This window comes from Hemitrygon akajei, chromosome 9 (genome assembly GCF_048418815.1).
Source record: "Hemitrygon akajei chromosome 9, sHemAka1.3, whole genome shotgun sequence".
Classification (NCBI taxonomy): domain Eukaryota; kingdom Metazoa; phylum Chordata; class Chondrichthyes; order Myliobatiformes; family Dasyatidae; genus Hemitrygon; species Hemitrygon akajei.
This window is the reverse complement of record NC_133132.1, coordinates 98987444-99011583: the sequence shown is the minus strand read 5'-3', so window position 1 is coordinate 99011583 and position 24140 is coordinate 98987444. Positions and strand designations below refer to the sequence as shown.

Below are 24140 nucleotides of genomic sequence, written 5' to 3'. Positions count from 1 at the left end.
CCTGACTACCGATGCTGTCTGTGTGGAGTTTGCAAGTTCTGTGTGACATTTTTCCTGGATTTCCACCTATGTTCCAAAGACGTGCAGGTTAACTGTCCCAGTGTGTGGGTGGGTGGGTGGAGAATCCAAGGGACCCAGTGGGGACGTAAATGAATTAAGTTTCAGGGAACATAAAACAGTACAATACAGTATAGATCGTTCTGCACCTTCTACTCTACGATCAATCAAACCCTTCCCTCCCACATAGCCCTCCATCCTTCTTTCATCCACGTGCCTATCCAAGAGTCTCTTAAATGTCCCTAGTTAGCTGAAAAGGTCAATGGACTGAAGGGAATGCTGAGTTCAAGCATGGATATAATGGGCTGAATGGCTTCTCTTACTCATAAAATATAACAAATGAAAGCATTTTGGCTGGATGCATAATGGCTTGGTATGGCAAATGCTTTGTCCATGACCACAAGAAACTGCCAAGAGTTGCAGACACAGCTCAGCACATCTCAGGAACCAGCCTCCCTCTATCGATTCTCTCTGTGCTTATCTCTGCTTCAGTAAAGCAGACAGCGTAATCAAAGACCCCACACACCCAGCCCAGCCGTTGGCTCTTCTCCCCTCCCCATCAGGCAGCAGATGCAAAATTCTGAAGCACCTATTACCAGACTCAAGGGCAGTTTCTGTCCCACTGTTCTCAGACTTGCGAACGGATAAACTCTCGTCCTCACAGTCTACCACATTATGATCTTGCATTCTATTGTTTACCTACACCGCTCGTTTTTACACTTTATTCTGAATTGTTACTGTTTTAGCTCAGTACATTCTGTAATGATTTGATCTGCTTGAACCCTCAGGACAAGACAGGCTTTTCACTCTATATGTACATATGATAACAATAAACAAGCACCTATACTTGATCGGCAGAGAGTTGTGGACGCAAAATTCAGTCTCCTCTCCATCTCATCTTCTGTCAGTGCTTCTTGCTGACTCAGTAAAACAGCCAACATAATCGAAGACATCCACCCCAGACATTCTCTCTCCTCCCTCCCACCACTGGGAGCAGATACAGTACAAAGGCTGAAAGCGCACCATGCTCTGTGACTGCGTCAGTTCCACTGTTGTAACAGCTTGTTGCGACAGACTCCTGACATATCTGCCCTGTAATGATCTTACACCTTACAGTCTACCTGCACCACACTTCGTAGATGCTGCACTTCGTTCTGTTAATGAATTCGATTGTATTTGATTAACTTGGTATTATTTGTCTCAAGTACACGGAAGCATACAGTGCAATGTGTCGTTTGCATGAACGACCAGCACAGTCTGAGGATGTACTGTGGCCGTGTATCTGGTGCCAATGTTGCATGCCCATGACTTACCCTAACCTGCACAGTTTGGAATGTGGGAGGAACCCAGAGACCAGAGTCCAGACGTCTGGAGCGGTGCCATAGTTACTCCAGCTCCCTTGCCTTCCTGTCTTCGGCTGCTCACTGTGTGCATGCTCTCTCTCTGGCTGCACAAGTTTCTTCCAGTGCTCTTTCCACATCCCAAAATCCACAAATTGTTAAGTTAACCAACTATCCCTAGCGTGTTGGTAGGTGGGTAGAATCTGGGGGTGTATCATGGGGAAAATAAAATGAGATTAGTTTGTGGTTAGTGTAAATAGATGCTAGATGGTCAGCATGGATTCAGTGGGCTGAATGACCTGATTCCATTATAAAGTTGCATTACCACCTGATATGGAGGCTCCAATGCACAGGGTGGAAAGAGGCAGCAGAGGGTTGTAGACTTGGCCAGCTCCATCACAGGAGCTACCCTCCCCATCATTGAGGACGTCTTCAAAAAAGGCAGCTCTTAAGGACCCTCACCACCCAGGACCTTCCCTCTTCTCATTACCACCACTGGGCAGAGGTGCAGGAGTTTGAAGACACACACTCAATATTTCAGGAACAGCTTCTTCCCCTCCACCTTCAGATTTCTAAAGAGTATATAAACACTACTTTACTAGTTAATTATATTTTATTGTACCATAATCATTTTTTACATCTTGCATTGTATTGCCGCCACGAAATAACAAACATCACAGACGATGTGAGTGACAATAAACCGACTGATTCTGAACTTCAGACACTTGTGCTGGCTTTCTGGTCCCAACATGATCCAGTGTGGTGGCAATGGGTTCCCCTCTGGTCCCAACGTGATCCTGCCTTCTCCCTGTAACCCCTAACCAATTAACAATCTATTAATCTCTGCCGTAAATATACACCCAGTCCTCTGTGGCAACGGTTTCCACAGATTCACCTCCACCTGTCTGAAGAAATTACTCTTCATCTTAGTCTTAAAGGGATATCTCTTTTTTCTAAGATGTGCCCTCGGAATCTGGACTCTCCCACTAATGGAGACATCCTCTCTGGCCAGGTATTTTCAGTATTTGGTAGGTTTCAATGAAATCCCATCCTCATCCTTTTGAACTGCATAGAGTAGACCCAGAGCATTCAAACGCTCCTCACAGGTTAAGCCTTTGATTCCCAGAATTATTCTTGTGAACCTCCTTTGGACCATCTCCAGGGCCAGTACAACTTCCCTTGGATATGAGCCCAAAATTGCTCTCAGTATTTATTTATTTTTATTTAGAGATAAAGCACAATAACAGCCCCTTCTGGCCCAATGAGTCCCACTACACTTATGTACCAACTAACTTAGTAAATGTGGGAGGAAACTGGAGCTCGTGAAGGAATCCCACTCGGTCACGGGGAGAACATACAAGCATCTTTCAGACAGAGGTGGGATTGAACCCCAATCGGTGATCGCTGGCTCTGTAATAGCATTATTACAGATTGGTGGTTGGGAAGTTGTTGGAATCGATTGTTAGGGATGAGATTACAGAGTACCTGGGGGCACATGACAAGATAGGCCAAAGCCAGCATGGTTTCCTGAAAGGAAAATCCTGCCTGACTAACCTACTGCAATTCTTTGAGGAAATTACGAGCAGGGTAGACAAAGGCGATGCAGTAGACATGGTGTATTTGGATTTTCAGAAGTCCTTTGACATGGTGCTGCACATGTGGCTGCTTAGCAAGATAAGAGCCCATGGAATTACAGGGAAGTTACTAGCGTGGGTGGAGCATTGGCTGGTCGGCAGAAACAGAGTGGGAATAAAGGGATCCTATTCTGGCTGGCTGCCGGTTACCAGTGAAGTTCCACAGGGGCCGGTGTTGGGACCGCTGCTTTTTACGATGTATGTCAATGATGTGGACTATGGGATTAATAGATTTGTGGTTAAATTTGCCCATGATACAAAGAAAGTAGGAGGAGTGGGTAGTGTTCAGGAAACAGAGAACCTGTAGAGAGACTTAGATAGTTTAGGGAAATGGGCAAAGAAGTGGCAAATGAAATACAATGTTGGAAAGTGTATGGTCAGGCATTTTACTGTAAGGAATAAATGGGCAGACTATTATTTAGATAGGGAGAGAATTCAAAATGCAGAGATGCAAAGGGACTTGGGAGTCCTTGTGCAGGATACCCTAAAGGTTAATCTCCAGGTTGAGTCAGTGGTGCAGAAGGTGAATGCAATGTTGGCATTCATTTCTAAAGGTATAGAATACAAGAGCAGGGATGTGATGTTGAGGCTCTATAAGGCACTCGTGAGACCACACTTGGAGTATTGTGTGTAGTTTTGGGCTCCTTATTTAAGAAAGGATATACTGACATCAGAGAGGGTTCAGAGAAGATTCACAAGAATGATTCCAAGAATGAAAGGGTTACCGTATGAGGAACATCTGGCAGCTCTTGGACTGTATTCCCTGGAGTTCAGGAGAATAAGGGGGGATCTCATAGAAACATTCCAAATGTTAAAAGGCCTGAACAGATTAGATATGGCAAAGATATTTCCCATGGTAGGGGAGTGCAGGACAAGAGGGTATGGCTTCAGGAGTGAAGGATGTCCATTTAGAACAGTGATACAGTGAAATTACTTTAGTCAGAGGATGGTAATTCTCTGGAATTTGTTGCCGAGTGGCTGTGGAGGCCAAGTCATTGGGTGCATTTAAGGCAGAGATAGATAGGTTCTTGATTAGCCAGGGTATCAAAGGGTATGGGGTGAAAACTGTTCCTGAACCTGTTGATGTGGGACCCAAGGCTCCTGTACCTCCTTCTCGATGGCAGTACGGAGGGGATTCTTGGTGATGGATGCTGCTTTCTTGTGACAGCACTCCTTGTAAATGTGCTCAGTGGTGGGAAGGGCTTTTCCCATTGTAGACTGGGCAGGTGGGTACCTCACACTGCCGAAGCGAGAGGTTGAAGATATCCATAAATCCATATCCTAGTCATTGGGTGCATTTAAGGCAGAGGCAGATAGGTTCTTGATTAGCCAGGGTATCAAAGGGTATGGGGAGAAGGCAGGGAGTGGGGATGACTGGAAGAATTGGATCAGCCCATGATTGAATGGCGGAGCAGACTCGATGGGCTGAATGGCCTACTTCTGCTCTTATATCTTATACTACCATGCGGCAATTGAAAGGTGCTGATTAAACCAGATGAGAAGGCTTTTTCTGTTGCATTCTGACCAAGTTTACTGTTACTGGCAGCGATGAGTGCTTTATGGTTCCTGTTCCTTAACGCAAGCTCACATTGAGGAAACCCACATTGTCAAATTACAACCATGTAGCCAATTAACCTACTAACTGGGGGTAGGCAGTTTAAGTGGTTTGGCACGGGCTAGATGGGTCAAAGGGCTTCTTTCTGTGCTGTGACTCTTTGGGATGGGGAGTTAAAACTGGTGCACCTGGAGTAAAGCCACGGGGAGAACCTGCAGGCTCATTGCAGAAAATAGCATATTTGAAACTGGAGTTTGTTGCTGTAAAAGTGTTATGCTAACCACTATAAGACCTTAAGATATAGGATCAGAATTAGGCCATTTGGCCCATCATCTGTTCTGCCACTCAACGCTACCATGCTACCCCATGTACGTATTTATATGCATGCATTATGTACTGTACGTACGAAGGTTCGATTCCACCCTGTGGTAACCTTTCAATTCAGTGGCATTGTGAAATTAGCTTCCAGGATACAACTGGTTATGTAGGGGAAAAAAACTGTACAATTAAAATGTAGAGTTTGAAGAGATGGGAGAATTTGATTGAAGGACAATTTGCAATTCACCAGGGAGTGGTGGGCTGAGAAACGTGGCAGGAGCTAACTCACGCTGTCAACAGAAACTAAGAGACTGTTCTCAGTGACACGATTACAACAAAGGAAAATGGCACATCCTGTACTGGCAGAGCGTAGGTGAATTCTCACGCACGAGGGCTGTGGTTGGTGACACATCCTCTAACAATAGACAATGAGGACAAAGAATGTGAGGTATGATTATTGGCAGTGCTGTAGTGACTCAGGAAATACCTTTCACCCAGTCCGCCTGACGCCACAACTACCTGCTTAACTGCAAACCCATCAGTGGAAAAGTTTAACATGCACAAAATGCTGGAGGATCAGACAGCGTCTACTGAGGGGAATAACCCTTCATCAGGACCAGAAGGGAACGTGATCGATGAGGAGGGATGAGATAACCCATGAGGGGTAGGTGGAAGAGGGAATCTTATAGGGAGGGAAGGGAAGGTGATCGATGAGGAGGGATGAGATAACCCATGAGGGGTAGGTGGAAGAGGGAATCTTATGGGGGGGAAGGGAAGGTGATTGATGAGGAGGGATGAGATAACCCATGAGGGGTAGGTGAAAGAGGGAATCTTATAGGGAGGGAAGGGAAGGTGATCGATGAGGAGGGATGAGATAACCCATGAGGGGGATGAGATAACCCATGAGGGGTAGGTGGAAGAGGGAATCTTATGGGGGGGAAGGGAAGGTGATTGATGAGGAGGGATGAGATAACCCATGAGGGGTAGGTGGAAGAGGGAATCTTATAAGGAGGGAAGGGAAGGTGATCGATGAGGAAGGATGAGATAACTCATGAGGGGTAGGTGAAAGAGGGAATCTTATCGGGAGGGAAGGGAAGGTGATCGATGAGGAAGGATGAGATAACCCATGAGGGGTAGGTGAAAGAGGGAATCTTATAGGGAGGGAAGGGAAGGTGATCGATGAGGAAGGATGAGATAACCCATGAGGGGTAGGTGAAAGAGGGAATCTTATAGGGAGGGAAGGGAAGGTGATCGATGAGGGATGAGATAACCCATGAGGGGTAGGTGAAAGAGGGAATCTTATAGGGAGGGAAGGGAAGGTGATCGATGAGGGATGAGATAACCCATGAGGGGTAGGTGGAAGAGGGAATCTTATAGGGAGGGAAGGGAAGGTGATCGATGAGGAAGGATGAGATAACCCATGAGGGGTAGGTGGAAGAGGGAATCTTATAGGGAGGGAAGGGAAGGTGATCGATGAGGAAGGATGAGATAACCCATGAGGGGTAGGTGAAAGAGGGAATCTTATAGGGAGGGTTGGTGCTCCATGGAAGACATTGAAGGAGGGGCACCTGAGGAAGGTGAGGAGAAGAAAAGGGATGAGAGGGTGTTCTGTTTATTTATTAGCTTTGCAAATCAAAGACGTTCTGTAGAGATTCGGTGGCGATACAACATGATTGGATGCTAAGAGACTGGAAACCATCTCTCAAACAGATCACAGGTGTGTGAATAACAGGAGAACACGGGGGACTGTTGCTTTTTATGGGGCTGTGACACAATGAATGTAAAGACAGATGTACGTATTTGTTGTCATACTCTTGTGATGGAAGTGAGACAGATTCTTTGGGTCTCAAAGGTCAGAGCTCTGGACACAGTTTTAATAATGAGTTTATTTACAAGGGGAGAAAAGCTTGGGAACAACACAAGCGGCTACAATATTCACACAAATGCGCTTAGAATAGGCGAAAGTGGGAAAAGTCGAGTCGGCAGTACAATACACAGGAAAACAGTGTGGGGACAGAGTACAGGTACGCATACAAGCAAGGGAAAAGTAACTACGATACCTGCCATCCCTTGACCATGGGCAGGTAAGGCTCTCTGCTAAAGGGACAACAATAACTGCTCCCACAACCCTATTCGATGCACACCTTACCACGTGTCTCCAGCGCTGTTCTGCAGTCTTCAGCCTGGAGTGAAGCAGGGTGGTCCCTCGAGGATGGCAAAGAGAGTGAGCCAAGCACATGTAGCACCCTTTATAGGTCAGGGGGCTGGATGGTCCAGCCTAGGTGATTCACCAGGGGGCCAACGGCTTGGTGCTAGACGGGTTAATCCAATTAAGGTGGCCAATGGTAAATTTTAGTGTGCATTGATTAGTTGGGAGGGGTGAAATGTTGACTGGCAGGTGGTGTGACCTCCAACCAGGTGAGGGCAGTGCTGCCACGGGACAGGCACGGCTCTCCGGATACACATACACACTATGACGCAGTGAAAAGCTAGGCTAGCATACTGTTCACGTACACAGTGCACTGAGGCAAACAATGACAGGCTCAATGGAGACTAAAATATCAAAGTTAATTTAAAAAAGTGCAGTGCCGACTGTAGGAAGGGCGTGGGTGCAGATGTGATTCAGCAGGGTGCTGCCTGGATTAGAGAGCGTGTCTCATTGAGCGAACGTGGGCTTTTCAGTTTGGAGCAAAGGAGAATGAGTCGTGACTTGACAGAGGTGTACAGGGTGATAAGGGGCATGGATCGAGTGGATGGCCAGCAAGTATTTCCCGGAGTGACAGTGGCTAATGCAAGAGGGCTTAATTTTGATTGGTGTATAGAGAGGATGTCAGAGCTAAGTTTTATACACAGAAAGTGGTGAATGTGTGGAATATACTGCCGGGGTGGTGGTAGAGACAGATATATTAGGGAAATTTAAGAGACTCTTAGATAGGTACATGGATGAAAGGAAGTGTAGGAGGAGGAGGAATGGCTTAGATTGATCTTGGATAGGTTAAAGAGTAGCACAATCCCGTAACCCTGTACTGTCCTGCGCTGTTCTTTGTTCATTTCATAGGTAGAACCAGGAGGGAGATGCAACTTGGTGGTAAGGGAAAGGGGATAATAGGGAAACCACTGAGTTCAGCAGAGGGGTCAACCGTCATGAAATCAGTAACTATCAGAATGCAACTCGCTTGATGCTCCAACCCCACCCCATGAATCCACTTACTTGCAAACTGCAAACCCCTGGATTTCCCTTCCTCCTCCCCACCCTCCCCACGTCCCATCACCCTCCTCTCGTCACTTATCCCTGGGCGCAGATTCACTGCTTGACTGTCTCCTTTATGCATAACTCAGGCTGGTGTTGTAGGGAGGCACGTGCTGAGGTCTGGGGGGAAGGTAAAGTTCCTGGCTCCCCTCCCCAGCACCAGGAGAGTTTACTCACTGTATCAGTGTCTTTGCTGTACACTAGGACAAGCAATTAATTCCCTAGAGACAGCATCCTGCTGGTATGGGATAGGATGAGGGACCTTGGGAACCCTGGTGGTTGATTGGGATATTCAGGATGTTGGATGTCTCTGGTAGACCATATGTCATACAGTAGGGGTAGAATTGGTCTGCTCCACCATTCCATCATAATGGTTTATTATCCTTGTCAAACCCATTCTCCTGTCTTCTCCTGTAACACTTGACCTCCTTACTAATCAAGAACCTGTTAATCTTAAATACACCCAATGACTTGGCCTCTACAGCTGCCTGTGGCAGTGAACTTCCCAGACCCACCACTCCTCTGGCTAATGAAATTCCTCCTCATTTCTGTTCTAAAGGGACTCTCTTGTACTCTGAGGCTGTGCCTTCTGGTCCTAGACTCCTCCACTACTGGAAATATCCTTTCCACGTCCACCCTATCTAGGCTTTTCAGTGAGAGCCCACCTTGATGTGGGAGCACAGCACTGTGTCATTCTTCATGTTAGAATAACTGTAGTTGATGCTGGTGTCTCAGTAGTTTTGTCATCTTTCTCTTCCAGGTTACGGACACACAGTTCCTCTCTCGGATGGCGGCAAGGCCTTCTGCATCATCTACTCGGTTATTGGGATCCCCTTCACCCTCCTCTTCCTCACCTCTGTTGTCCAGCGTGTCATGGCATTAGTAACCAGGCGCCCGATCCACTACATTCACACCCGCTGGGGCTACCCCAAGCAAAGTGTTGCCCTCGCACACGCTTTCCTGTTGGGGCTGGTCCTCCTTCTGTGCTTCTTCCTCATCCCCGCCGCCATCTTCACCCAATTGGAGCAGGACTGGAGCTTCCTGGAATCCATCTACTTCTGCTTCATCTCGCTCAGCACCATCGGCCTGGGCGACTACGTGCCAGGAGAAGATGGGCACCAGCGACTGCGCGAGCTCTACAAGCTGGGAATAACCGGTCAGTGCGGGCAGAATGTGGGAGCGGAAATGATGTGGTGCAAGAAAGTAGAAGGGCATGGTTTCAAGGCCCATGCTAGGACCCTGAGTGCATGTTGGAGAGTCAGACTAACTTGACATTGTGTGGTGTCTTTTGCACAGTATTTAGAACATAGCACTTAAAACTTAGTAAAACTTACAACCATATAAGACAGTACAGGCACTTTGCACACGATGTTGTGCTGACCAGCTTACTGCAAAACCAGTCTAACCCTTTCCTCCTACATAGCCCTCCATTTTTCTTTCAGCCACATGCCTATCTCAGAGTCTCTTAAATGGAGCCACTAATAGTTTATACGGCTGCTTCTGGATTACAGGGCTACTTTTGGATTATTTTGAGTTGCTCGATAGTGGGACAAACAAATGCAGAGTCAAGAAAGTTCATGTGAAAATTAACTAACAAATGTGTAAGCTCACTTTCACACTAACAGGGAAGAGTTGTAAGTGCTCAACTTTAAAATTCCATTGTAACATTTTCTTACTTTGTCTTCACCAATGAGTTGGGCGGGCCTAGTAAAACTTCAAAGCAAACATAATGATCAAATTGAGTGATTGGCATTTTGAGATTGATAATGTCTTTCCTGAACACAAGCTGCCTAACAAATACAGACGACAGTTTAGAGCCATCCCTGATTTTGCCACAATTTCATCCAATTACCCCCAGTTGAAGTTACCTCATAACTTCTGTTTTCTTCCAGTCTCTTGGCATTGACAGCCTTCTGCTTGCACAGTTAGTCTGGAGAGTAATGATAAATGTTTTAACACATTGGTATTATTGATGGGGAACGATTGATAGTCATTGACTTCCATTGTTAGATATTAGAACATAGGCCCTTAAGACAGTCCATTTTTCAGATGAAACATTAAATGTGGACACGTTTTCTCCTCTTGAATGGACATAAAAGTTTCTTCAACTTTTGGCCATTGCATTTTTCCCAACCACACCTAAAAAAGATTTGAACTAGTCATTTGTTTTTTTGTGGGGTCTTGTAGCTGCAGAAAGTTCCATCTTAGGCACTAGCCTCCCCAGCATCAAGGACACCTTCAAAAGGTGATGTCGCAAAAAGGCAGCGTTTGTCATTGGATCGCCGTCTCAGAATATGCTCTCTTCTCATTACTGCCACCAAGGATGAGGTACTGGAGCCTGAAGACACCTGCTGAACATTTAGGTACAGCTTCTTTCCCTCCATCATCAGATGAACAATGAACCCATGAACACTTCCTTACTTTCAAAACTTTTTAATATATTAAAAAAATACATAAATTTATTAAATAAGCAGCACTATACATATTTGTAGCAAAATGGTTAGCACAATGCTTTGTGACCCGGGTTCATTACCCACTACTGTCTGTAAAGAGTTTTTCGTTCTTCCCATGACTGCGTGCATTTTCCACCGGGTACTCTGGTTTCCTCCCATATTCTAAAGTCACATTAACCAGTACCTGGACCGTAGACCTGCCCATCCATGTACCTATCCAAGCTGCTCTTAAATGTTTCAATGGAACCAGCAGCCAACACCTACACTGGCAGGTTGTTCTACACTCGCAACAACCTCTGGGTGAAGAAGTTCTCTCCTCATTGAACTTAGGTTCCCCTTAAATATTTCACCTTTCACCCTTAATCTATGACATGTAGTTATAGTCTTACCCAACCTTAGTGGGGGAAAAAGCACTTACCCTCTCTATACCTCTCATAATTTTGTATAAGATTCAATAGTTCCATTTAATATCAAAGAAATGTATGCAATATACATCCTAAAATTCTTGTTCTTCACTAACATCCATGAAAACAGAAGAGTGCCCCAAAGAATGAGTGATGGTTAAAAATGTTAGAACCCCAAAAGCCCCTCCTACTGCCCCCCCCTCCCACACCCTACCCCTATTCTCCTAGGCTCCAGGGAATAAAGTCCTAACCTATTCAAACTTTTCCTATATCTCAAGACCTGGTAATATCGTTGTAAATTTTCTTTGGACTCTTTAAATCTTATTGATAAATTTTCTGTAGGTAGGTGGCCAGAACTGCACACAATACTCTAAGTTAGACCTCATCAGCATCTTTTACAATTTCAATGTAACATCCCAACTTCTGTTTCAGTACTTTGATTTATGAAGGCTGATGTGCCAAAAGCTATTTTTGCGACTTTACCTACTATACCTGTGACACCACTTTCAAGGAATTATGGATCCTGTATTTCCAGATTCCTCCGTTCTACCGCACTGCTCAGTGCCCTACCACACACTCACTGTATAATCCTACCCTGGTTTGTCCTCCCAAAATTCATCACATCATACTTGCTTGCCTTAAATCCAATCTGCTAGTCCAGATTCCTCTGCAAGTTTTGATGACCTTCCTTGCTGTCCACAATGCCCCAATTTGCACTATCTTCCTTTTTCTGTGGAATTAACATTGAATCAGTCCAAATGAATTTTAATTTCAGTTCCATGCAATTCTGATAAAATGTTAACTATTTCATTCCTCATTGATTGATGTTGCCTGAACCCCACTGCTATCTCCAGCATTCTCTGTGTTTAGTTCTCTTTTTTTACATCTTGATCTAAAGAGATTTGACAAAAATATTGAAGCAAAATTAACGTTTAGCTTAGAACTAAGCAGAAAAGAGTGGGGGAGTCTAAGACCTGAGGACTCAGCCTCAGAATGGAGGAAGTCTGTTTTGAACAGAGATGAGGAGGAATTTCTTTAGCCAGATTGTGGTGAGTCTGTAGAATTCATTGCCAAACACAGCTGTGGAGGCCTTGTCATTGGATATATTTAAAACTAACATTGATAGGTTCTTGATGAGCCAGGGTGTTAAAAGTTATGGGGAGAAGGCAGGAGAATAAGGGTAATATTCAGCCATGATGAAATGGTGAAGCAGATTTTGTTATTTCCCAACCAAGTGAAAAATATGAAAGTTATAATATTTATAATTTAGCAGAAACTCGCACATGAAGTGGCAATTCGGGACAAACTTGAATCACTGATGGATGCTCAGCAGCTGTGGGAGGGCTTGAATGCCATCACCTCCTGCAAAGTGAAGCCAAGTGTCACAGGTGACAAGGCCTCACCCCCAGATGAGCTCAACGCCTTGACCATCAAAACATTCACAAACTCTCACAGTCCTTGACTACCCTGTAATTTCCGTCTCTGAGGCCAATGTGAGAGCCCCCTTCAGGAGGGTGAACCCATGGAAAGCATCTGACTCGGATGGGACACCTGGCCAGCCACTGTGGACCTGTGCTGATCAACTGGCTGGAGTGTTCACCGACATCTTTAACCTCTCATTTCGGCAGTCTGAGGTACCCACGCCTCAAGCAGGCTTCAATTATACCGATGCCTAAGAAGAACATGGTAACCTGCCTCAATGACTATCATCCAGTAGCACTTACATCCAGTGTGATGAAGTGCTTTGAGAGGTTGGTAACAAAACATATCAACTCCTGCTTGAGAAGTGACTTGGATCCACTCCAGTTTGCCTACCGCCACAACAGATCCAAGCAGCTGCCATCTCATCAGCTCTTCACTCAACCCCGGGACATCTGGACAGCAAAGGTGCATACATCAGAATGCTATTTGTCGACTACAGCTCGGCATTCAATGCCATCAACCGCTCAAAACTAGTAAATAAGCTTCAAGACTTTGACCTCAGTACAATTGGATCCTCGATTTCCTCACTTGGAGACCCCGGTCAGTGCGGATTAGCAACAACAACCTCCATCAGCACAGGTGTACCACAACTTAGTGTGCTTAGCTCCCTGCTCTACTTGCTTTATAATTATAACTGTGAGAAATAGCACAGCTATTTAAGCTTGCTGACAACGTCATTGACGTTGGCCAAATCGAGGGTGGTAATGAATCAGCATATGGGAGGGAGAGTGGTTCCACAACAACCTCTCAGTCAATGTTAGCAAGACCAAGGGGCTGATTATTGACTTAAGGAGAGGGAAACCGGAAGTCCATGACCAGTCCTCATCAGGGGATCAGAGGTGGAGGGTCAGTAATATCAAATTTCTCAGTTAATAATGAAGAAAGCATAACAGCACCTCTACTTCCTTAGAAGTTCGCGAAGATTTGGCATGATATCTAAAACTTTGACAAACTTCTATAGATGAGTGGTGGAGAGTATATTGACTGGTTGCATTATGGCCAATTATGAAAACACTTATCCCCTTGACTGCAAATCTTACAAAAAGTAGTGGATATGGCCCAGTCCATCACGGGTAAAAACTCTCCCCACCACTGAGCACATCTACATGGAACATTGTCACAAGAAAGCAGCATCCATCGTCAAGGGCCCCCAACACCAGGTCATTCTCTCTTCTGCTGCCATCAGGAAGAAGGTACAGGAGCCTCAAGACTCTCACAATCAAGTTCAGGAACAGTTATTACCCCCAACCACTTGAACCAGTGAGGATAACTTCACTTGCCCCATCACTGAACTCTTCCCACAGCCCATGGACTCAATTTCAAAGACCTGAGGCTCCTGTAGCTCCTTGCCGATGGTAATAGTGAGAAGAGAGCATGGGCTGGATGCAGGGGGTCCTTGATGATTGATGTTGCTTTCTTGTGGCAGCACTCTGTGTAAATGCGCCTCATCTTCTTGTGGTCATATGCTTAACATTAAGATTACTTTGTGGATAGTATTTTTATACAATATTTTCAGAGCTGCCAAAGAGCTTGCATTATGATATATACTGTAAATTCTGGAATACGTGTCCTGAGCTAAGTTGCAATCATAATTGCAGTGATGTCAGGGAATGAAGGATACGGTATCTAGGTATTTGTGTATCTGGTATTAGCAGCATTTAAAAGCCATCCAGATAAGACAGCGTTATATTTAGATGGCATCATATATAGCATTGGAGGAGCCAGAACATTTGGAGTATTGTGTTTAGTTGTGGTCACCTTATTATAGGAAGGATGTGGAAGCTTTAGAGGAGATTTTCCAGGATGCTGACTGGATTAGAGAACATGTCGTCTGAGGACAGGTTGAGTGAACTCGGGCTTTTCTCTTTGGATTGAAGGAAGATGAGAGGTGACTTGATAGAGATGTACAAGATGATATGAAGCATAGATCGAGTGGATAGCCAGAGACCTTTTCCCAGGGTGGAAATGGCCGAAACCAGGGGGTATATTTTTAAGGTGGTTGGAGGAAGGTATAGGGAGGATGTCAGAGGTAGATTTTTTACACAGAGTGTGGTGGGTGTGTAGAACACCCTGTCAGAGGTGGTGGTAGAGGCAGATCCATTAGGGACATTCAAGAAACTCTTAGATAGGCACATAACTGATAGAAAAATGGAGGGTCAGTGGTAGGGAAGGGTTACATTGATCTTGGAGTAGGTTAAAAGGTTGGCCGAAGGGGCTGTACTGTGCTGTACTCCTCCCTACACTGTGGGAAGATTAAAAGCTGAAATTAGTGTAGGGTTGCTGTAACTTGGTGGTTGGTGGTCAACACAGACTCGGTGGGCCAAAGGGTCTGTTCCAGTGCTTTATCTTCCTCTGCCTCAGCCAAAGAGTGTTCAGAGTGATTAAACAGAGCGGGGGAAAGGAGTAGAAGAATACCTTGCCATGGTGGGGTGACGTGGGAGAGATGAGGAGGCTTGTGCACAACACTAGCACTGGTGTGGGTCAGTCAGTCGGAGTGTCCTGACTCCCAGCTGCAAGTTCTGTAGAAAACCCCAAGTCTGATGGGAGGGCCAGTCTGCCCAGTGACCTGAAGGTCATTGAGGTTGAACTTAAGCGGAGTGCTTTCCATCACACCTGATCTGAACCACATGTCGCCTCTACGGGCTGGGGGAGGCCGTGTATCACATGTACATGGAGCGTGTGAGACTGCAGCCCCTTTTCACATATCTGCGACAGCTGCTTCTCACCTTCTGGTTACACTTTAGCCCCACCCTATTTATATACGGCCATCCAATAAGGAGGGGGCAGAGAGGGATGCGGATGTCCTTATCAACTTGCTCCTGGGGCTGGTGAAAACAGCCATCTGTGGGTCCTGGAAATGAGTGGTGGAGGGATCTGCCCGGGCAGGTGGCTTGGCAATGTTTAGGGGGTATGTCTGTGCCCAGGTAAATATTGGGAGGGAACACACGCTGTCCACGGCAATCACAGAGGTGTTCCGGGGCCATTGGGCTCCATGGGGGGTTAGTGCCATTATTCACAGAGATGGAAACATTTTAGTATAATGTCGTTTGCCTAGTAGTTGTGTAGTTATTGTGTCAGTCACTGGTTTGTATATATTTCAGCACTGAATTTGTAATAAAGATATTCTGTAAAAAAAAAAAAAAATCTGAAACCCTGTGACTCTGAGGGAACAAGCAGCAACACATGGTAACCTCTCTCCATACTACTACCACAGCGGGGCAGGAGGCCAGCTCAATATTGGGAGCAAAGGCTCCTGGACTGGTGCGGAGAACTTCACTCACCACTCTGAACTGTTTCTACTGCCTACACTCAATTTCAAGACCTATTTACAACTCGTGGTCTCAATATCATTTGTTTAATGGTGGCGTTTGTTGGTCTTTATGTATAGACTTTTACATAACTTCTCTTTTATAACTTCTCTTATAACTTCTCTTTTTCTTGTAAATGCCTGCAAGAAAATGACTCAAGTTAACATATACATACTTTGTTAAAAAGTTTGACCAAGCATGTAAACTGGAGGTTAGAGGTCACAGATACAAGATAAGAGGGAAAAGATTTAAAAGAGGCCTGAGAAGTAATTTCTTTATACAGAGTGTAATGTAGTGAGTACCTGGAGTGAACTGCCAGAGGATGGTCCCATTACAATATTTAAGAGGCATTTGATAGGTACATGGAGGGCAGGGGCTTGGAGGGTTCTGGCCAAACACGGGCATCTGGGACCAGTTGGGCCAAAGGGCCTAGTTTTTGCGCTGTATGACTCTCTCTGATTTTAAGCTGGGGAGGTACAGTAGTGTAATGATTTACAGCCCTAGCAGTCGGGGTTCAATTCCCACTGTTGTCTGTAAGAACTTTTTACGCTCTCTCCAAGACTGCGAGGATTTCCTCTGGGTGCTCTGGTTTCCTCCCACATTCCAAAAATAGTGACGCACACGTTAGGGTTAGCAAGTTGTTGGCAACACTTGGGATCTGCCCCCAGCACATACTCAGACTGTGTTGGTTGCTGATGTAAATGTCACATTTCACTGTATGGTTTGATGTTCATGTGATGAATAAAGCTAATCTTTCTTTTTTCTAAGATGAATAATTTTGTGCCTCCTGCATCTAATTGTACCTAAAATTAAATAACGTGTCCTCTCATTCTCTCTAGTCTACCTCATGATTGGTCTCACCGCTGTGCTTGTTGTCCTGGAGACCTTCTGCGAACTTCACAAGCTCAAAGAACTCAAGAGGATCTTCTACCTGAAGAAAGAGAAGGCGGAGGATGAGATTAAGATTCTGGACCAAGATCAGCTCTCGTTTCCTTCAGTCATGGACTCCGTGCCCATCAACAGAGAGCAGCAGAAGCTCAGCGAGTCTTTCGTCCCCAGCCCAGCGCCCTACCAGTTTACAGAGGACTCCGCCAATCGGTGACCGTCTCTCCAGGTGGACGCCACCCCCCAAGGGCAAGATTGGCCAATCCTTCCCCCATGTCGTGGGGCAAATCTGCATGTAACTAGCATAGGTTCTCAAGCAATCTGCTAGCTCTAAATTAAAAATCCTATCATTATACAGAAATTAGAATATGACAAAAAATGTGTAACTAGCAAGGAGAAAGAACTGTACATTCAGGTTATCGAGAACACTGTTCAGACATAATTCAGATTTATTTATAACATGTACATCAAAACATACAGTGAAATGTGTTGTTTATGTTAACAATCAACACACCCGAGGGTGTGCTGGGGGGAGTTCGCAAGCATCACTACACATTGCAGTGGCAACGTAGCATACCCACCATGTTCAGCAGAACAACAGCAAAGCAAGCCCCTTTCGCACCGTCCCACCCATCCACTTCCTCACACACAACCCCAGCACAGGCCGTCACTCCTTACATAGGTCTCACAGACCACTGGACACACCGACACAGGGCTTCGACCAACTTGACGCGAAGATTAATCTGGAGTGACCCTCCCCTCTCTCAAAGTATTTAGAAAGAGCCCCATTACAGCATCTCCCCCTGGACTTCTGATAAAGCCAACCTCTGAGGTGGCTCTCCCTCAGCTAAAGAGACGGGGTGTATAGTGATTTGTGCAAATAGTCACGATGAGAGTATTAATTGATATTTTTAGGGTGGTGGGACGCTGTGTGTTTGTGGTCTCCACACCACTCCGAGTAGCATAGGTCTGATTGTACAGGCCTGGAATCCCCCAAAAAGCAGGAGAAAGCCCTTAAGCCCACCTGGCCTGTTCCACCTGCTGCTGGATCAAGACTTATCTCTGTTCTGGTCTGTAACGGTGGCCTGTCCTGATCCTACAACTAAGCCTAGATTCATTTGTCTTTAGGTGAGAGGCTTTCTTTGGGATAGGCACTTTACCTTGAGCAACAAGCACTCAAAATGCTGAAGGAACTCAGCAGGTCAGGCAGCATCTGTGGAGGAGAATAAACAGTCGATGTTTCAGGCCAAGACCCTTCATCGGGACTTGAAGGGAAAGGGGCAAATGCCAGAGTGACAAGTTGGCATTAAGGGAAAGGATAGAAGCTGTCTGGGGGCAGGCAGGGGATGAAGTAAGAAGCTGGGAGGTGATTGGTGGAAGACGAACGGGACTAGAAAAGGAGAGATCTAATAGAGGATAGTGGACCATGGAAGAAGGGAAGGAGGGGACACTCAAAATGTGGAGGAACTCAGCAGGTCAGGCAGCATCTATGGAGGGGAATAAACAGTTGGTGCTTTGAGCCGAGATCCTTCATCTCCATATTGCTGCCTGATATGCAGACTTCCTCCAGCATTGTGTGTGTGTACGTTGTGTTAATCTGCAAAATCTCTTGTGGTTAGGGAAGGAGGGAATCAGGGTTTGGCCTGAAGCATTGAGCATGTGGGCTCAAAAGCATATCAGACTAATAAGTAAGAACGATTACAATAAGTGGAGAGGGGGGGAAACGAGTTGTGTTATTTGTAGGAATGGACAAGTGTACAATTATCAGGAATAGTATTGGACCATAAGACATAGGAGCAGAATTAGGTCATTCAGTCATCCCTCCCACCTTCTCCTTTTAACCTCTGACATCGTAGTAATCAATAACCTATCAATCTCCACTTTAAATATACCCAATGACTCGGTCTCCATAGCCGTCTGTGACAGTAATTTCCATAGATTCATCACCCTCTGCCTAAAGAAATTTCTCCTTACCTCCATTCTAAAGGCAGGTATTTATTTTCTGAAGCTGTGCTCTCTGGTCCTAAACTCCCCCGCTATAGGAAACATCCTCTCCACCCTGTCCAGGCCTTTCAATATTCAGTAGGTTTTAATGAGATTTCCCCCCTCATTCTTCTGAATTCCAGCAAGTACAGGCACACTTCATACACGAACACTTTCAATCTTGGGGACCATACATCCTTGGAATGTGGGAGGAAGCTGGAACACCTGGAGGAAAACCATGTGGTCGTGGGTTGAACGTACAAACTCCTTACAGACAGGGGCAAGAATCATGCCCTAATGGGTAATCGCTGGTGCACTGACAACTACATCTTTGCACTTTATCTGGCTGGACCACATCTGGAGTGTTGTTCTCACTTCTAGTAGCTCCATTTTAGGAAGGATCTGGAGCAGGTTCAGCAGGATGCTGCCTGCATTAAAGAGCAGGTTCTCCAAGGACAAACTGGGGTGGCGGAGGCTTCTGATAAAGGTTTATAAGGTAATGAAAGGCACAGATAGAGTAGACAGTCAGAATCTTTTTCCCAGGGTCTAATACCAAGAGGCATGCATTTAAGATGAGAAGGGCTAAGTTTAGAGGAGATGACATAACAAAATGTTTCTGCACAGAGCTGTGAGTGCCGAGACTCTGCTGTCAGGGGTGGCGCTGGAGGCAAATACAATAGAGGTATTTAGAGTCTTTTATGCACATGAATGTGCAGATAGTTGCATAGGCTGAAAGGATTAGTTTGGTCAGCACAAGATCATGGGCTGAAGGGCCTGTTCCTGTGCTGTACTGTTCTGTGTTCTGTTTCCTGGTAACAGAAATTGTCAATGCACCTGGGAATCGAGGATCCAAGGTTGTGCTGGGATTTAGCCTTTGAGTGGGAATTTAGCACTTAAGATATAGAAACAGGCCCATTGTCCCTGCTGTAAATCAAACTCTTTGATTTTTGCACTAGTCCTATGCTAACCTATTTGATTTTCCCCACATTTACCATTGCTGCACCCAGATTTCTACCAGTCACCAACACATTAGGGAAAATTACTTGCATATTACGGAAAATTCACCCCTTCCACATTTCTGGGACGCAGGAGGAACTGGAGGAAGCCCAAACAGACACGGGGAGAATGTGCAAACTCCACACAGATGGCACCTGAGGCCAGGATTGAACCGGGTCCCTGGAGCAGTGAGACAGAGGCTCTACCTGCTGGGACTCGCTAATCTGAGGAATATTTTCAGGGGAGAGATGTAGGGGTGGAACAGTAGCGTTGCAGCTACCTTAAAGCTATTACAGCACCAGTGACCTGGTTCAATTCCCGCTGTCATCTGTAAGGAGTTTGTGCATTCTCCCTGTGACCGCGTGGGTTTCCAGGTGACGTACGGGTGAGTGGTTAATTGGTCACATGGGTGTAATTGGGCAGTGCGGGCTCGGTGGGCTAGAAGGGCCTGTTACCACGCTGTATCTCTAAATCAAAAATAAATCTAATTGTTAAGGTCTGACTAAGCTTCTCTGCCCACATAATAGTTTGATTTTATCTGTTCTGTTGTGAAGGAATAACGTTTGTCTTCTTAAAAGTTTCAAAGTACATTTATTATCAAAGAATGTATAAATTATACAATCCTGAGATTTGTTTGCTTACAGCCACAAAGCCCAAAAGAACCCAATTTTAAAAAAATGACTGACACCCAGTGCACAGAGAAAGAGAAAAAAAACAAATCACGCAAAACGAACTGAAATACCTCTGTCTGTGGATTCGTGAATGAATCTCCTCGGTTTGGAAGTGTTTCTACCTCAGGTGAATATGTATAAATCTAAAGTCACATTCAGACAATACAGAGCAAGTTGTTCATTCCCGATGAAGCAGTTCTTCATGCTGAGCTGTGTGAGGCAAAACTTGATTCCTGTGGATTTTTTTTTACAAAATATCTTTGTTACAAATTCAGTGCTACAACATATACAAACCAGTGACTAACACAATTACTACACAACTACTAAACAAATGACATTAAATTGAAATGTTTCCATCTCTGTCCATGTTGGTGCTAATCCCCCGCGGAGCCCAACGGTCCCGGAACACCACTGTGATCGCTGTGGACAGCGCGAGTTTCCTCTCAATAGTTACGCGGGCACAGACATACCCCCCTAAACATTGCCAGGCAGTTGCCCGAGCAGATCCCTCTGCCACCCGTTTCCAGGACCCACAGATAGCTGTTTTCCCCAGCCCCAGGAGCAAGTTGACAAGGATGTCCTCCTTGCCCCCCCTTCTGTACTGGATGACCATATATAAATAGGATGGGGCTAAAATGTAACCAGAAGGTGAGAGGCAGCCCTCACAGTTATGTGAAAAGCGGCTGCAGTCTCGCACACTCCATGTACATGTGATACACGCATGGGTTTGTTGCCATATAGTGGGGTTCTGTAGCCCTGACACTGCTAATAGCAAACAGGGCCCTATTGCTAAACATTCAAACCCACTTGATAGAAGTGACAAGCCCCTCTTAATGTGCAGATTCAGATTAATTTATTTATCGTGTCTACAAGTTTCAGGAGACAAAAGGAACAACAGCAAACCAAGCCCTATTCCTCACTCACGCACAGTTCTCCCTCTCCAGGACAGGCCACCTCCAGTGTGCTCACGAACATCGGGCCTCTGACTTGTTCAGTGGGCGATATAATCAGTTCACAGTGTGCTGTAGGGAACGCCTCCATCAACACTTTGGGTCTGATCGAACCTCACCAATTGTTTCCAGAGCCTCTGGGTCCCATGGATATAATTTGGCACTTGTCTCTGACAAGTCCTGCCATGCCATTGCAGTATCTGTGGACTGGTCAGAGTGAGGGAAGAGAGGAGGTGAAACACCCTCTTCAATAAGAGCATGGCTGACCCAGCCTCGACCTCAGCACCATTCTCCCAGTCTGTCCCCGTGATCTTTGACTCCCCTGTAGTTGGGGCTGAGGGGTTAAGTCCATATGGAAACATGAGAATTTGGATATTGAAGGATAGGTTTCTTTGGTTAGAGGGGTATAAGTACATGGCAGTGAAAGCAAGGGTGGGGACAGTGAGATCCAGGTGAGTCTTTCAGGGGGGCATTTGTGCTGAGCTACAGAAAATGTGGAGAACAGTATGAGGGATAATATTCTGGTCAACCAAGGTGTCCCACTCACATGAGAGAGTGTAACACACTTGTCACTTTTCTACTGTCAGGCTACCAACTTGTACTGGCTGAACCTCGTTACTGTAGTTCTACGTTCAGTTGTGAAACAAAGCAGCTTGTACTGAGTCAGATCTGCTGTTGCTTCTAACCTTTGCCTATTAAACATTAGCAAAACTCTCAGGAACATGCACTCTTCCAATATATATTCAATTCCCAGATGAGGAATTGGGGTTTCCAACAAGGGTGTATTATTGTGCAGGTGCACTGGGTACAGGAGGTGACTAGTACAATGGCCACGAAGTGTGTGTTTGTGGTCTGCTTCGATGTTCCGCGTATTCTGTGCTCAGAGACACTCTTCTGCACAACAGTGTTGTAACACAAGGTTACTATCACCTTCCTGTCAGCTTGAACCAGTTTGCCCATTCTCTCGCCTCTCTCAATAACAAGGCATTTTTACCCACAGAACTGCCACTCACTGGGTGTTTTTTTTTGTTTTCACACCATTCTCTGTAAACAATATGGACTGTTGTGTGTGAAATTACCAGGATATCAGCAGTTTCTGAGATCCTCAAAATGCCCAACTACAATCATTCCATGATCAAATTCAGTTAGGTCACATTTCTTCCCCGTTCTGATGTTCTGAACAACGAGTCAGCCTCTTGACCATATCAACATGCTTTTATGCATTGAGTTGCTGCCACATGATTGGCTAATTAGATATTTGCATTAATGAGCACATGTAAAGATGTTTCTAATAAAGTAGCCAGGGAGCGCAGATATTGAAAGAGAGAGAGAGAGAGTCTGTGTATGTGTGAATGTCAGTGCACTGCCATAAAAAGCTAGCGAATGAAAGGAACACAGGTGGATAATGAAGACAGTAAAAGAAAAATAAAACACTAACGATCAGTTATCCCAATGTGTGTACCCAATCATCCTACAGTACTACAGACACATCATTAAGCACACAGGACATGCGCTCTTCTCATTACTACCATCAGAGGAGGCACAGGAGCTTCAAGACAAATATTCACCTGAAGGAAAGCTGTTTTCCGTTAACCATCCAATTTCTAAATGGACAATGAACCAACCTATAAACTTCACCATTTTTGTACTCTGTTATGCATTACTTGTTTAATTTGATTTTTAATACATTTTTTATTATAATTTACAGTTTAAAAAATGTAAAACATTCCATTGTAAAACAACAAATTCCACAACAGGTGTCAGTGATAATAAACCTGACTCTGAATCTGTGTTACAAACCCGTCCCCACTCCCACTGTGGGTATAGAATGGTTTTGTAGTGTTACAGACCCGTCCCCACTCTCAGGGTGGGTATAGAATGGTTTTGTAGTGTTACAGACCCGTCCCCACACCCAGTGTGGGTATAGAATGGTCCTGTAGTGTTACAGACCCGTCCCCACTCCCACTGTGGGTATAGAATGGTTTTGTAGTGTTACAGACCCGTCCCCACTCTCAGGGTGGGTATAGAATGGTTTTGTAGTGTTACAGACCCGTCCCCACACCCAGTGTGGGTATAGAATGGTCCTGTAGTGTTACAGACCCGTCCCCAGTCCCAGTGTGGGTATAGAATGGTCCTGTAGTGTTACAGACCCGTCCCCACTCCCAGTGTGGGTATAGAATGGTTTTGTAGTGTTACAGACCCGCCTCCACTCCCAGTGTGGGTATAGAATGGTTTTGAAGTGTTACAGACGCGTCCCAACTCCCAGTGTGTGTATAGAATGGTCCTGTAGTGTTACAGACCCGTCCCCAGTCCCAGTGTGGGTATAGAATGGTCCTGTAGTGTTACAGACCCGTCCCCACTCCCAGTGTGGGTATAGAATGGTTTTGTAGTGTTACAGACGCATCCCAACTCCCAGTGTGGGTATAGAATGGTTTTGCAGTGTTACAGACCCGTCCCCACTGTCAGTCTGGGTATAGAATGGTCATGTAGTGTTACAGACCCGTCCACACTCCCAGTGTGGGTATAGAATGGTTTTGTAGTGTTACAGACCCGCCTCCACTCCCAGTGTGGGTATAGAATGGTTTTGCAGTGTTACAGACCCGTCCCCAATCCCAGTGTGGGTATAGAATTGTTTTGTAGTGTTACAGACCCGTCCCCAATCCCAGTGTGGGTATAGAATTGTTTTGTAGTGTTACAGACCCGTCCCCAGTCCCAGTGTGGGTTTAGAATGGTCCTGTAGTGTTACAGACCCGTCCCCAGTCCCAGTGTGGGTTTAGAATGGTCCTGTAGTGTTACAGACCCGTCCCCACTCCCAGTGTGGGTATAGAATGGTTTTGTAGTGTTACAGACCCGT

The 24140-nt window shown here is 45.5% G+C and overlaps 1 protein-coding gene across 1 annotated transcript in view; it reads left to right on the top strand.

Annotated features, from left to right (window-relative positions):
• LOC140733375 (potassium channel subfamily K member 1-like) overlaps nt 1-20167 on the top strand; it is a 35613-nt gene extending 15446 nt beyond the window's left edge. Inside the window, exons 2-3 of the mRNA XM_073056625.1 lie at nt 8915-9310; nt 16641-20167. Of these exons, the coding sequence (XP_072912726.1) occupies nt 8915-9310; nt 16641-16903 (659 nt within the window). The 3' untranslated portion in view covers nt 16904-20167. The remainder of the gene's footprint in view (nt 1-8914; nt 9311-16640) is intronic.
• The last annotated feature ends 3973 nt before the right edge of the window (nt 20168-24140 follow it).